Here is a 15,191-nt window from a genome sequence, read left to right as displayed (position 1 = left end):
TTAGAAGAAAACATTTTATTTTAAAGTTAACTTTGTATTCATTGTTGTAATATGATTTCAATTATATATTTCTGACATAGTTAATTAATGCTTATATTATTTTATTATATAAAATATACTTTTGTCTCATACCAGGTAACAAAGTACTGGAAGCTCTTCGCAAGGATGAGAACTTCGTCCGTTGCTTGCACTCAGTTGGCCGCACCAGCAATCCCAGCACTACCGGCTGGCCTTGTGATCCACCACGCACCATCATCCTGCACAGGCCCACGGATAACGAGATCATCAGCTACGGTACGTGATTACTTGAATTGTATTTTTAACGTTCCGTGTGAAGCCGAGACGGGTAGCTAGTAATTTATAAAATGGTGTGACCTTAAGGGTCACCATTTTATAAATTACATTATAATACATTGCAATTGAATTTAGTGTTCAATTCTCCCATAACAAATATGATATGATAACATAGATGTATTTTTTATGGAGTCTGTGTCGTGATTTAGACTACATTATATAATACGTAAAGCCTATCTTAGAAAATTAATTATCCGCTTGCTGCAGTTGCTTGTATACATAAGAATTTTTAAATGATTAAAAACCTATATAATATTTGAAACGTATTCTCACAGGTAGTGGTTACGGAGGTAACAGTCTCCTCGGCAAAAAATGTTTCGCTCTACGACTTGGATCCGTATTGGCGAGACGTGAAGGGTGGCTCGCTGAGCATATGCTGGTAAATATAATCTTTAAATTTGTAATTTTTACGTATTTAGCAGAATTAAAAAAAAAAATTATCCGGCTCGAAGGATCAAAAAGGTTTTAGTATTTACGTCATTGTCCACAGATCGTAGGAATAACTGACCCTAAAGGACGTAAGCGTTATATCGCAGCTGCTTTCCCCTCTGCCTGCGGAAAGACCAATCTCGCCATGATGACGCCAAGCCTCCCCGGGTACAAGGTGGAGTGCGTGGGAGACGACATTGCTTGGATGAAATTCGACAAAAATGGCGTTTTGAGGGCCATCAACCCTGAGAATGGTTTCTTTGGTGTAGCACCAGGTGAGAACAGAAGAATTTAATATCAGTTAAACTAGTAAAATAAATGTTTTGGATTTATTAAATCCAAGTCCCAAAACACGAAATATTTGGCCCAAGTGTTAAAAGTCATATTTATTGACTCCATTCAGGTACATCTGAGTCCACAAACCCTATCGCCATGGCATCGGTGTTCCGCAACACAGTGTTCACGAATGTGGCGGAGACGTCTGAAGGCGGCGTATGGTGGGAAGGAATGGGAGCGGCACCCGAGAACGTCGTGGACTGGAAAGGAAAGCCCTGGAACGCCGCCGTGGGTACGCCAGCTGCGCATCCTAACTCAAGGTATTTATGTTCTGATCTTATACTTAACGGATATAAGGCTATGTTAGAGTAGGGTATATGCCGCTAGATTCCGTATATAATGTAAATAGTAACCAAGCAGTAATAAAAACTCAAGAGTGATAATTGTACAATATTTGAAATAATAAAAAACCATAGCTTATCATAATTTGAATTGACTGGACATTGAATTCGATAAAGATTTTCATTTAATCCATTTCATTCTTACAGATTTTGCACACCCGCACAACAGTGCCCCATTATAGACGAGCAGTGGGAGAGTGCAGAAGGAGTACCCATTTCCGCTATCTTGTTTGGGGGTAGGCGACCGCAGGGAGTTCCCTTAGTGGTTGAAGCGAGGGACTGGCAACATGGTGTCTTCATGGGAGCTACCATGAGATCTGAAGCCACTGCAGCTGCAGAACACGCGGTGAGTTATAACCTTGGTTGTTAAGTTTTCTTGATGTAACATTTTTAAATTTAAAATTTTGCAATTAGATTAATGTTTTAAGATTGATTCAATGCGACGTACTGAAGTTACCGAGTTACCTACACGCGCTCTGTTCACAATAACTGCGCCTTTTAGAATGTGTGGGTTATTATACATTGGATTTAACATAATCAAAAATGTTTTACACTCAACCGTTTCATATTGGTAATCACACAAATGCATGAAAATTATCGTAACTTAAAAGCTTGATTTGTTATTTGATCATAAAAAAAAATAATGGCTTTGAAAAAACATTACGCTCTGTAAAAAATTCTCGTCTTAATATTATACCTCTCACCAGTCCATGGTTTGTTTTCTAAGAAGTAATGTTCAAAGTTAAATGACCAAATATAGTTACTTGATAGGGCTTTATACTCTAAGATTGGTGACGCATTGCTTATGAAAATAATGTCTATAGGTGTGTGTGTGTGTGTGTCTATAGGTGGTGGTGACTTCTTAGTATCAAGTGGACCATTTGCACTTATTTATACTTTAAATAAATAGCATCAAGTTGGAATACTTGGATTCATCTTCCAATTTTCCAATATATTTATAATTGATCCTCGAAAACTCATTTTTGAATATTGATCCTAACCTGATATTGGTTTTAGGGTAAAGTGATAATGCACGATCCATTCGCAATGAGGCCATTCTTCGGATACAACTTTGGGGAATATCTCCGCCACTGGCTGTCCATGCCTCAGGAAGGGAGGACAATGCCGAAGATCTTCCACGTCAACTGGTTCAGGAAAAACGAACAGGTAAACATTTTACCAGTCTTAATGTTATGGCAATACATTGTAATTATTTTAGAGGAAAAAAAGACTCGGTGATAAGTAGTAATTAGTAGTAAAAAGTAGTAGTTGCCTTTATGATTACTTATTTAACTGAGACATATCAATATGTACTTACAACTATTTGAAGTTAAAGTAAGAGTTCATACTAAACATACTGCCATCCAGTTCATTATTATTATTATAATAATGGTCCATAAATTAAATTTGAGAATTTTTTCGCCTGTTTACCGTTACTTTTATACCCCAAACACCCCCCCTACCGAAACCCCTAATGAGCGTCCCCAATCCCCAGGGCCAATTCCTCTGGCCGGGCTTCGGCGAAAACTCCCGCGTGCTGGAGTGGGTGCTGCGGCGCTGCGACGGCGAGGAGTGCGCGCGCGACGCGCCGCTCGGCCGCGTGCCGGCCGCGGGCGCGCTGCGCACCGACGGGCTCGCCAGCCTCGACCTCGAGCAACTCTTCAGCACGCCCCGGGACTTCTGGATGCAGGAGGTCCGTACAGTCGTAGCCTACGCGTGCTCTACGACCACTCGACCTAACTCAACTCTTTAGCATATTGAAAAATGACAGAAAACTAATGTTTAAAGTGGTGTCTTCAGGCTCACACTATTAATACATCTAAATAGAATACAAAATACCCAAAACAAACAAGCCGACTTATATAATATATAATCTTGGTGCGCGTGACATACTCCTTTACTTTATTTTTTAGTGTACATGTACTTAGTGGCTAACCATTGGACACTACTTTTTGACGCATTCTCTGCTTTGGCATTCTATTTTGACATATAAATAATCAAAGGCTTTAGAGTGATCAATTGTTACAAAATCGTTTAACCTGGTTGATTATTAATGCACAGCCAAAACTGACTGACTGACTACTGACTCTGAGAATTTGTCATCTAAATAAATCATTATTGACGTTTCTTTGTCTTCGATTTTACTTGATTGAATAAGAAAAAAACTATTTCGAAACATTATTTTGTCACGAAACACATTTTAAATCAAACATAGATTTTTAAATACTTGATTATAATTTCTTATAGGTCTATTTTCTAATATATTTTGCTTCCTTTCAGGCGGATTGCATAGAAAAGTACTTCAAAGAAGAAGTAGGTGACGACCTTCCAAATGAGATGTGGGATGAACTGAACAAGCTTAGGAAAAACTTTCAACAATCGTAAACTTTGATTGCCAAAGATATAATTATAAGTCTAGGATAAGAATTAATTATTATCCATACGATATTATATTTCTACGTTCTTGAATAAAATAATTAATAGTTTAAAGTAAATTTAAATTATTATATGTAAACATTGTATTCTCCTGATAACACATGATTTTTGTTTTTTGCGATTTAATATATTTTATTTTACTGGCAACTCTTGATGTGTATTAAAAATTAAAAGGCTGTGCTCTTTAGGTTAAACTTACAATAAAAATCTTGTATATACTATTGAAATGTTTGTGTATATAATTATAAAATGATATTATAATCAATTTATAGAAATGTTGTTTTCTTTTGCATCTAACTTCAGCACCGCGACTAATCCTTAAATAACACTTATTAAAAAACTAGCCGAACCCATGCGAAATTTGTGTAACTTTATAGCACACAAACTTTCATCCCCAGTTTGCCACATTGATTGATTCCCCATATAAACTTACCCCCCTTTTCATACTCTTAATGGATGATTTTCCACATAATAAGAAATATTTAAATTCTTCCCCAGGACTCAAACTATTTCCATAACAAGTTTGATCTAAATCGTTTCAGCGGTTTAAGCGTGAAGAGGTCACAGACAGAGATACTTTCGCAATTATAACATTAGTACCGACAAAATAAAAATAAATGTTCTTTTTAGCCAAGACTATATTTTCTATCAAATGTACAACAAATAAATATCATTTCATGTGTTTCGCTGAGAATACTCGGACGCCATCTTGGGTGGATGCGCGCGCATGCTTCGTTAACAACGCGTTCACGTTTAACTTTTCTGTGGCGTACAATCTGAAAATCAATTAAACTAATTTTATTTAACGAGTCTCACGATCGTTTGTTCGTTCTCGACTACTTTACTACTCGGTGAACTCTCTGTTTTTCTCAGTACTCGTTCCCGACCGATTAATTCGGTTCTAGTAACGACTATTCGTTAAAGAAAAGATGAGAATTCTTGAAGTAATGTCCAATCAAATCAAAATATACTTTATTCAAGTAGGCTTTTACGAGCACTTTTGAATCGTCATTTAACAAACGATTTAAAGTAAAGCTACCACCGGTTCGGAATGTAGATTCTACCGAGAAGAACCAGATGATGAACCGGAATTGTAATGGATCATATCGTCACGTTACAACTAAGATCGACATCACGCGTTCTAAATGGCACTATCGAAATTTCAATATATGAATATCCGAATCAGGATCTGAAAATTGACCTAAGCGCTCCCCGGGCATAACGTCTCGCTAGCAAAAGATCCCCCAATCCCGCCAATCAACGGTAAAAACAAAATTTGGAGAAGTGATCATTTAAGAGAAAAAATCAAATCAAACATTTTAACCTAACTAACACTTGTTTTCCCTCTGTAAGGTTTTATTAACTCTAGCTAACTTTAAAGTATACTGAGACGAGTAACTTAGCCGAATACTCGGTTTGACAAACTTAAAACCGGATACTCTGTATTCGGTAAATCTAGTACTCGGCGCATCTCTACTAATTACTAGATAATAAGATGTCTTAATTTATTGAGAATGTAATACTTACTCAATGTATGGCGATATTTCACTGACGGTCCATTTTGCCTTCGTCTGGAATAGAACTTTGAACCGTTGGTTTATATCTTCAGGCAGATCATTTTCTGAAAAACCCCATACAACTTGGGGTGTTGATGTTTTGTCAACCAGAGCTATACCGGCTAACAAGGATTCCTGGAAAATAAAATCAGTTCAATCTGTAGAACTTGTGCCAAAAAATACCAAAACTTTTTATTAAATTGTTAATTTTAAGATGCAAGCATATAGGATTCTTAACGTGGTATCTGATTAGCATGGCATGGCATAGGCATGGCAAAACCTAAAAGCCATAAATGGGATCTAAGATGTTAAGTCCCTTATCTCATCTCCTTTTTAAATACAGTGGACTCCCGGTAATCCGTCCCCGGCTAATCCGACATGTCTATCACTATTGAGTATTCTTATGACGATCTTCGCTTATGTAGATAATGCTTGATAGAACAGGTTACCTGTACGCCACCACTATTGTGCTCGACGCGTTTTTGCATTGATTCTGATTGCTTAGTTTGAATTTGACTACATGTACATGAGCTATCATTTCTATATACTTTAGAGTAGAACATATAGAATCTTATCTTATTCTTATCTTATTGGATATATAATTTTTCGGATTAAAAGGTACTCTTTTGTAAATAATCCGTACTATTGGGGGTCTTATTCTCAGGCAGTACTCTATAATCCGACAAATTCGATAGCCCGACACTGCGTCGGATTACCGAGGGTCAACTGTGCAAAGTATTAAATTTAGCTTTGTAATATGGTTTAACGAACCACACAGACCTGTACAAAGTCCTATCACTGAACTCACGAGTACCGATGTTTAGACTAGTGTTAGAAATTTGTGTGTGAAAAAAGTGAGATACAAAGTGAATTCTTACAGAATAGCCAATAGCCATGTACGGCTCTGGCACTAATATTTCGTTACAATAAAAATAACCTTACATCAGTCGTCATCCCTTCAGGCACTGAATCTCTCCAAGCTTGCAAGAATTCAACCAAATTGAATTTGCCCGCACTTTTTAGCAACACTCTCGCCAAAAACCTACAAACTTTATTTTCCTTATACCGATAATACTGTACTCCATCCTCTATAACAGACTCTTCTGAATAAAACATAAACATTGCTTTCAATATACACTCCGGAACGAGATCTTTCAAACTCTCCAGCGTTACTTCCTTCGATATTTTATCCAATGACCAGGAATTTTCATCGATTAAGTCCAACAAGTAGGAAAGGACTCGGAATTCATAATCGAATTCCAGTAATCGATAATGTTCATCGATTTTAATCGCCTGAATCTTGACTAGCTCCTCGTCCAACTCCTCTCTGGATGACTGCACTTGATCGAAAATCGCATCGTACGTCAGCAACTTCGATTTATCGACCGAATACTCGAGTTCAGACCCTCGATACTTCGTTGGTTCTAATAGTTTTCTCAGTTTTGATAGACGTGGTTTACAAGGCTTCAGCTCGTAATAGGTAAAGAATGTGTCCAAAATGTCTTTGAATACGATATTTCTGGGCGTTTTTTCTTCATCACATTCGGCAGATTTGTTCAAACTCGTATTTGATCTTTCGAACGATGAATCTGAGTCGACTTCCATGGAATTATTAGCGTTAGTTTCATCGAGGCCCGTTGAAGCAGCGAAAAGTAAATCGGGTACCAATAGCAAGCTGTTCGAGGTCTCAGCTTCTTTAATGTCGTACGTTTTATTGCTCGTACATAAAACGGCATTTTCATCTGTGTCACCTAAAAAAATAAAAATTGTCCTTTCAAGCAAAAAATAAATAAATAGAAATTTCATACCTGTTCAGCGAGGGAGCACAAAACTATGTTCAGGTACTAATTATGGATTTATTCTTATAAGTTTTGACAATCCACGTTTCTATAGGAAAAGTGATCACATTCTCTCGACTACTTTCGGCGACAGCCACAAGTAGACCAACTGCGCAGGACATAATATAGTTCTCTTTGTGTGAAGAAATACAAGTGCGCTCCCTATGTCTCACTCCCATAACCAGTGTGATATCACAAAGCAGAATGTAATCATTGCCTTTGAGTTATCGACTCAGTTCGGGATTTGAACCCAGAATCTCTGACTTTGCAGCCTTATAAATAAATATATAAATTTATTATGTAAATTGCCTAACGATATAGTTCTTCGAAAATGACACGTTTACAGCGAATTTTAATTAAGATCTTACAACAGACAATAATTATTGTTGTCATTATATAATTGAATTTCACTGACGAAAGTAATAACAATAAAAAATATATTAAACATTTATTAATGTACCTTTGAAGATTAATTGGTTTCCTGCTTCGATTTCCTTAAGTAGATTATCATCTAAAAGCATCAGTCTTAAATTGTGGTTTTGTTGATCAGGACCCGGAAATCGTAAGACCTGAGTTGTTTCTGTTAATTCAGATTCATGGAGTTTAGCTGTTTTTATAACTTTTCTAACGTCGTCCGAAGTTCTTTCTTCTCTATAACAAAACGTTATATATTATGTCATAAGGCAATATTTTCATCAATGAAATTAGTTATCTAATCTGTTCTTGTATATTTTAATCTGTGGTAAAAATATGTCAGTGTGTTCATAATGACAATTCGTATGACATTTCGAATTTGACCCTTGTAAATTTACTGCGTGATTGCAGGATTACGAATATTAGTTTTAGTATAGCCAATTTAGTGTACAGAAACGAAAATGTCGTTATTTAGTGATATAATACCGATAAATAAAAATGAAGAGAAGAAATCGACCAGCGCAAACCTTTCGCCCTATCTTAACTTCGACCCGCACTATATACCGAAAATGCAACCAGAATTCTTATACCCTGATGAGAGCCACATGGCTTCGACTGCGAGACGATCGAATGTCGCTTTACCCATTATCGGAATGTCATTTATGTCAGGCTCAGGTAACATATATTTATATCAGGAAATAACCTCTAGTCCTAACAATTTACGTAATATTTAATAAAACTTGCTCATGGCATTAATGAATTGATTTGCAGCTAATGAGCGAAAAGTGCTTTAGTATATGTAGAACTTTTCGCATCATGTTTATCTAATTCATAGAATGAACAATGGACTAATTCGATAGATATCTGTTTAGACACACTGCAAATGTTAATTATTAAACAACTCTCCTAGTAAAGAGTTTAATAACACGCAGTATTGTACATTATTTATAAATTCCAGTTATCACCTCTTATAAATTAACAAAATAGATGCCTTATAGTTTACATTATCTTAGTTTGCATTTACAATGGCACAAATCATATTATACTGTTTACAAAAAACTTGAAAATGTAAACAATGTTTTGTCACTACAACACAAATAAGTGACATCAATGTATTGTCGCTACTGTATAAATATTTCTAACAATAATCATTCATTTATACAATTGCTATTCTATAGAAGACAAGACTAAACATCAGTAAGTTTATTAAACTTCTGAAATGGTATTAAACTCTTAAAATGTAATCTATTTGTTATACTGACTTGGAGATGATGTTATAAATTAATACAATTTAATTGGAAGTCTAACCATTAATATATAAGAAAATAATTAGTTTCTTTATAAATACTCATATTAAATACCGATTTTTACTTTTTAACCAATAACTAGTAACCAGTTGTAACTAAGCTTTGAAAACATTTAGTTTGCATTATCATAGATAAACTAAAACTAAAAAATTAAAACTAAACAATAACAAAATAATAATGAAGAATGTTTAATATATAAATTAATGAAAAAAATATTAAGAGGGAATAATAAAATGTAGCCTTGTTTTATTTATAATTTTTGTAGAAAATATACATATTGTCATAATATAAATAATGTCACAAAACATGTATTTGATTGGTAGTTGTTGAGGATAACAATAACTTTTAGGGTATTGATAATCTTGCTATATACTTTCAAAACACCTTTACATTGAATCTGTTTTATTTTCAGGTTTAGGGGGTATGGCTGGTCTCTACAAGGGATTAAGAGCAACAACTCTGGCAGGACAAACGGGAAAAGTTCGCAGGACACAATTAATTAACTATGTAATGAAACAAGGTCAGTATTGTCAATATGATTGATTTCTTATAATGTACTTATAATTTTGTTGAATTTAAATATTGGAATTCTTACTTTATAATTTATTTAACATATAAGCAGAGATGCCATTTTGGTTGTTTGATTTCTATTTTCAGTTAAAAGGTGTAAATTATGTTAGATATATATGTTAATGTAAAACCTCGAACTAAGGTAAATCTTAAGATTTTCCAATAAAACCTAAGATTTACCGACATGGATCGGTAAATTAAGTATTTATTGTAAAGGGACAACTTCTTCGGACTTTTACCATTCCAACCTAACCGAACCTAACATGAATCGTAAGATTTACCAAGTGAATGATGATAAAATTTCGAATCCCAAAGTTTTATGGACATTTCGAGTTTTTACAGTAACATATATATAGATTAGAATAGATTTTTTTTTTCTGAATAAAAGTAATTATTTGTTACTTGATTGATTGAATTATAAACAGTATTCAAAAATTTTGCTTAACTAAAAGTTGAATATGACAATTTTTTTTTGTCTTATTTACAGGCACAACAACAGGTTGTACTTTAGGTATCTTAGCTTCATTTTATTCAAGTATTGCCCTTGGAGTTACTTGGCTCCGCGATAAAGAAGATACCGCCAACACATTCATTGCTGCAACGGCTACTGGAATTCTCTACAAAAGCACAGCTGGTCTCCGCTCAATGGGCTTAGGAGCGGCTGCCGGAATAACCTTAGCAGGACTATATACCCTAATAACCGATAATGATAATATATGGAGTAAAGCAAGATATATCAGAATGTGAAACCGCCTGTTAGTCATGTAAATAATAGATTTAATTGTTACGTTACATCGTCAGCACCTAAGAATCTTTCAAGTGTATGTAGGATTTATTTAAACCATGTCCTGTTCACTTGTCTAGTCTAGTGCATCTGGAATGTTATCCTGACCGGTTCTGAGTCCTATATCGAGTCAGGAGTCAATCCAAGCCATTAATAAATAAAAGAATTTGTTTGAAAATATTATAGTTTAATTTTTAATCTACATTGTCTATATTTACATATCCTTATAAGTGCAATCCTGGGAGCTGTGGTATTACAACATAGGTTAAAAATATATTTCTATTTAAATTATCTTCTATAATGGAATATGAGGATTATTACGATGGGATATGTTACATGTAAAGTGGAGGTTGACGTTGACACACAAACACAAGGTTGAGCAAATATTACATTTAAAGAAATCCATGACAATATACTAATAATATTCATACTTAGCTAAATCAGAAAACAAGCAATGTTAAGTTTTAGATGAAATTTTTTAAACAATTTGAATATCACAAAATTGCGATTTGCATATATTTAAAATGTATACAAGAAAATTTGGCACCAATTATAAAAAAACAAAAATAAGCATTTCGATCAGTCCAGTACGATATAATAATTAATATTTTTATATATTTGATAAGCCACTTAACATTTAATCATTATGTAATCCAAAACATCAATAAAGAAACGAGATAAGGTTTATCATTACTTCTTGCAGTTTATAGTCACATCATAACTACTTTAAAATTTGGATGGATTTCTTATCATATATATCAGACATTTCTTAGAGATTCCAAAGGCATAATAATTTTACATATAATTAAATTTCGTAAATATGTGAACTTCATTTAACTTTCTATAAAACTTATTCATTTATCATTGCTTAAAAACATGGTTTAAAATTATACTAACATAAAAAATGAAGAGTATATTAAGAATAATTATAATATACACAGTAAATCATACTCAACAACAACAAAATCTAATTCTCAAGTACATCATTTTTACTGTAAATTTTCATAAAAGTGGTTCAAATTGGTACATATTGTTTGATTTTGGATGTTAAAAATTTAGCACGATATAGTAGCAATGATTTCAATTAATTATTTAATTTTCTTTGTCATATTAGTATTATTTGATATTATAAGAGTTTTCTTAATATTCTAATTTAGATTTTTCAGCTACTTATTTTAGCATGGAACAATAAAATTGACATTGGAATTATTTATTATCTTGTGTTGTTATGATAACAACTGATAAGGGACCAAATGATCACCGAGGAACTAAAAAGAGACCATACATAGACAATACAAACATATCTGGACCAAATTGACTTCTAAAATAATAATTATTATTGCAATGTGTAGCTGGTACTCTATAATATTAAATGTATCATATTAACAACCATATTTATTGTTTATTTGCTCATTGTCAGAATTACATGAGTAGTGGAACAAACAGATTTTACCTCTGAAATGTTGAGCTAAATACAAAAAGATAAGCTTCGAGTTTACTAGTGACTCACTCACTAGAGATCAATAAAATGTACTCAAAGGTGATATTCCGTACATTTTTACAATCACAATTAAACTAATTAGTTTAAAACTAAAATGATAGCACACATCAACAAGAAGTAGGCATACAAATATTAATTCAACTGGTAAGACTGATTATTTATTATTAGGAAGATATCAACTTTTTTATAAAGTTGATATAATGATTGTAGTTGTTTAAAAAATAGCATAACTCTGTGTAAGTAATCTATGTGTAGGAAAATAAACTATTTTCAAAATAATTTGGCTGATTATATTACACACAAGCAACAGTCCTATAGTAAGTATTCTTCAACTGAATTTTGCAGTCGTTGCTACAACCTCTCAGCCCTGAGGTGCAGCAGTCTGTATGTCACGAAGCTGCATTTAAAATAGACTTCATATCTTCCGGCAGAATACAGTTCAAGTCCTCCAATCTCCTTGCTAACAATGTCCGAGTATTGTCCGCCACAGGAGGGTCACTCTTCAAAACTTCCCGTAGCTTTAAAACCATATCCACAATTTCCACCTCTTTTTTCCCAACTGACCACTTCTTAAGATCACTTTCAGCCAATGCTTCCAGTTGTAATGCATGTAACTTATTTGTCAAGTTGCTATGACGCTCATGGAACCATGCACTGAAATTAGGTGTCCTAAAAAAGTTTCTATATAAACCGATCCAATCACCTTTGATCCCTGTTGTCAAATGAGGTCCAGCATGTTGTAGTGTAGCAAAAAAATCTTCAGGATTAAAGGGATTTGGGATAGGTGGTGCACGGAAGGGTGAAATATTTTTCTGTAATGGCATCAATGATGCCATGTATCTTTCTAATGGAATCATAAAACTTTGGGTCAATTCTAATAAATGTCTTTTTACCATTGCAGTCTGTACTTCCGATGGCCGGTCAGTCCTAATTCCATTATGAAGTTTTTTGATTATAGATTTATCTTTTTCTAAAAATGGTTTGTATTGAGTATAAACCCCAGGAGCTGTGTCTAAGTTTTTCATATTACCTACTTTCCGTAACTTGGTCTTGATAGATGTTGTATCACTTAATTTTATAGTGTGAGGCCAATGTTGCAATGTTTTTGTAAAGAATGGATTGGTAACACCTAATATTACGCAAGGTGGGTTAAATTGCTTACGAGTGAATTCTTTAAATTCACTATCATGTATTGTGAAATACGGTCTGTACTCTGCTGAATATGGCAAAGGTTGAATAAGATATGTCAAAGCTTGCACCAAAGCTGAACATTCTGTCGGTGAACTTGCCATGACAACTATAGGCTCGGCTGTTAAAACAAGCTCCCATAATAAATGTAGATGTGATATGAGACTAGATAGAGCATCAAAGACATTAACATCCTGAATTGATACCAATATGTGAGGCACATTCGGAGAATGCACTTGCTTAATTATGTCTGACCTTGATACTTTTCCGGTTTGTTGATTCGGTATATATGACTGAAATACACTTCCTAACACAGGCAGTAATGTATTCTGTCCGGCATCAAGTCTCGGCCATCTATTTATATCATGGCAAGCAGCCTCCAAACTTCTCTCTCCATCTTCAAAGTGTTTGGGTGCTATTAATTGAATAACCTTATAAAATAAATTTATGAATGGCAGCCGCGTTAGCAATATTATACTTTTTTGGAAATATCCCCTTGGTAAAGATGGATCTTTTACTTGACGGAAATATACGAAGCCCCAATAATGCGTTGAATCGGCCCGAAGCGTTGGCACACTTTCCTCGTTATATCGTAATTGTTGTCGCGTGAGAGGTGCAAGGGAACGCAATTTAACGTGGAACTGGGTGTCTCCCATACAACCAGAATTCGAATCGGGAAAAGCTAAATAACAAATATTACATTTCTCCTGATCTGTCAATTTCACGCCCGGGGGATAAACGTTTTCCATCGCCTGTCCGAGTTCCAAGTCGAATGTTACAACACAAATGCAATGGAGCCAATCGGAAAACCTGCTCCATTTCGCATTAAACTCCCGTTCTTCCAATGTCGTAATGTCACTGCACGCATAACTTTCCATACCACAAGCCATTGTTGTTTACTATTCTTTAAACATTTTGTACGAATTCTTACGTATGATATTAGTTATTAAAAAAATATTAACATGTTAATAACATTGTTTATATTGACATGAGCGTTTTTTTTGTCCACAGCACGTAAAAATTAAAATACGAGAATTAAAAGATTTGTAGCGACAACAGCTGTTCCGTCAACATGGCCTCGCGCGCCAAAACTGAACTAAAGTCTAAGTAGACATGAAAGATAGTTTAAATGAAATGATTTTTGTATCTTACCTAGTCTCCATCACAAATATATTATAGATTAAAATAATATTTATTACTTTCCTAAAACAAATAAACAAAGCTAACACTTAATCAATAAAAACTGTTTAAAAAAGTTATTAATTGCTACAAAACTTAAAAGCATAACACTTCATACTTATTTGGTTAATAACATTCCATTTTACGCGCTGTAAATTTAAAATTGTAATAGACAAATATAACGTAAAATTTATAATAATTATTGTATGTGGGTATTGTTACGTATTAATATTACATTTTACGAATAAATATAAAATAAAAATAGTGATATACATTGTTTTTAAATTTTTAGCGTTGTTTTCCAAATAGGTTTGGATTTTTGTTGGTATTATAAATGGATAGGTTGTTATTAAGCTCGTGTAGTAGGTATAAATATTTATTAATTAAAAATAACAACTTTGTTTGTGCCTACAACTCTTTCTATTAATATATAAAGCAGATTTGAAATAGATGACCAAGATAATTACAAAGAAAATTATTTTTATTACCTTAACTATTTGTTTGTCCCAAGACTTAATCCCATGTATTTAGGGTTAGTGTTGCGCAGTGTTTTCCTGTACCATATATCTGTGTCAAATGTGCATAAAGACACTGGAAAAAGTGACTAAGTTCTTAACTATTATTGTCAGTTAAGTGATCATTCTTTATACATTTTAATTCTATTTTCTTTCCTCTTGCCTGTCCAGTTATGTCAGATTACAGGAAGATATTCAAAGAATATTACTCTCTTTGGATCCCTACTTTTCGTTTCATGTTAGTTCAGTTTCCTTTCATTTGATTTCGTAACGTAATTTATTTTCATACCTCTATGCCTTCTCGTTATTCAACAAATATATACTTTACTTAGTGACCCACGATATTGATCAGACATAGAGATCAATAATTATATCTATCGCCTAATCGATTCGAGTGCACAAATAGATTTTTTCCATTGTATCAATCAGTATGGCCTTAATTT

General features: G+C 33.8%; 4 protein-coding genes across 5 annotated transcripts in view; 2 read left to right on the top strand and 2 right to left on the bottom strand.

Moving 5' to 3' along the window:
* LOC125073588 (phosphoenolpyruvate carboxykinase [GTP]-like) overlaps positions 1–4,081 on the top strand; it is a 31,022-nt gene extending 26,941 nt beyond the window's left edge. For both annotated transcript variants that reach the window (XM_047684469.1, XM_047684467.1), the window contains 8 exons: positions 136–294; positions 630–733; positions 845–1,058; positions 1,187–1,379; positions 1,608–1,806; positions 2,478–2,627; positions 2,956–3,153; positions 3,741–4,081. In XM_047684469.1, coding sequence (XP_047540425.1) covers positions 136–294; positions 630–733; positions 845–1,058; positions 1,187–1,379; positions 1,608–1,806; positions 2,478–2,627; positions 2,956–3,153; positions 3,741–3,845 — 1,322 coding nt within the window. In that variant the 3' untranslated portion in view covers positions 3,846–4,081. The remainder of the gene's footprint in view (positions 1–135; positions 295–629; positions 734–844; positions 1,059–1,186; positions 1,380–1,607; positions 1,807–2,477; positions 2,628–2,955; positions 3,154–3,740) is intronic.
* A 459-nt stretch (positions 4,082–4,540) lies between these two features.
* On the bottom strand, positions 4,541–14,342 carry LOC125073331 (sister chromatid cohesion protein DCC1). The gene is made up of 5 exons (XM_047684117.1): positions 14,207–14,342; positions 7,751–7,941; positions 6,395–7,203; positions 5,424–5,587; positions 4,541–4,672 (listed from the first exon to the last, which is right to left on the bottom strand). The coding sequence occupies exons 1-5, from the start codon at positions 14,215–14,217 to the stop codon at positions 4,567–4,569; spliced, it is 1,281 nt and encodes a 426-aa protein (XP_047540073.1). The 5' UTR covers positions 14,218–14,342; the 3' UTR covers positions 4,541–4,566.
* On the top strand, positions 8,066–10,543 carry LOC125073332 (mitochondrial import inner membrane translocase subunit Tim23). The gene is made up of 3 exons (XM_047684118.1): positions 8,066–8,379; positions 9,424–9,531; positions 10,069–10,543. Exons 1-3 carry the CDS (start codon positions 8,166–8,168, stop codon positions 10,326–10,328), a joined length of 582 nt encoding a protein of 193 aa, XP_047540074.1. The 5' UTR covers positions 8,066–8,165; the 3' UTR covers positions 10,329–10,543.
* LOC125073330 (protein DENND6A) lies at positions 10,413–14,158 on the bottom strand. Its single transcript, XM_047684116.1, has one exon. The coding sequence runs from the start codon at positions 13,942–13,944 to the stop codon at positions 12,256–12,258; it is 1,689 nt and encodes a 562-aa protein (XP_047540072.1). The 5' UTR covers positions 13,945–14,158; the 3' UTR covers positions 10,413–12,255.
* Positions 14,343–15,191: the final 849 nt, after the last annotated feature.

Source organism: Vanessa atalanta, chromosome 24 (genome assembly GCF_905147765.1).
Source record: "Vanessa atalanta chromosome 24, ilVanAtal1.2, whole genome shotgun sequence".
Classification (NCBI taxonomy): Eukaryota; Metazoa; Arthropoda; class Insecta; order Lepidoptera; family Nymphalidae; genus Vanessa; species Vanessa atalanta.
Note: the sequence above shows the minus strand (reverse complement) of the source record. Positions and strands in the feature narration are given on the sequence as shown.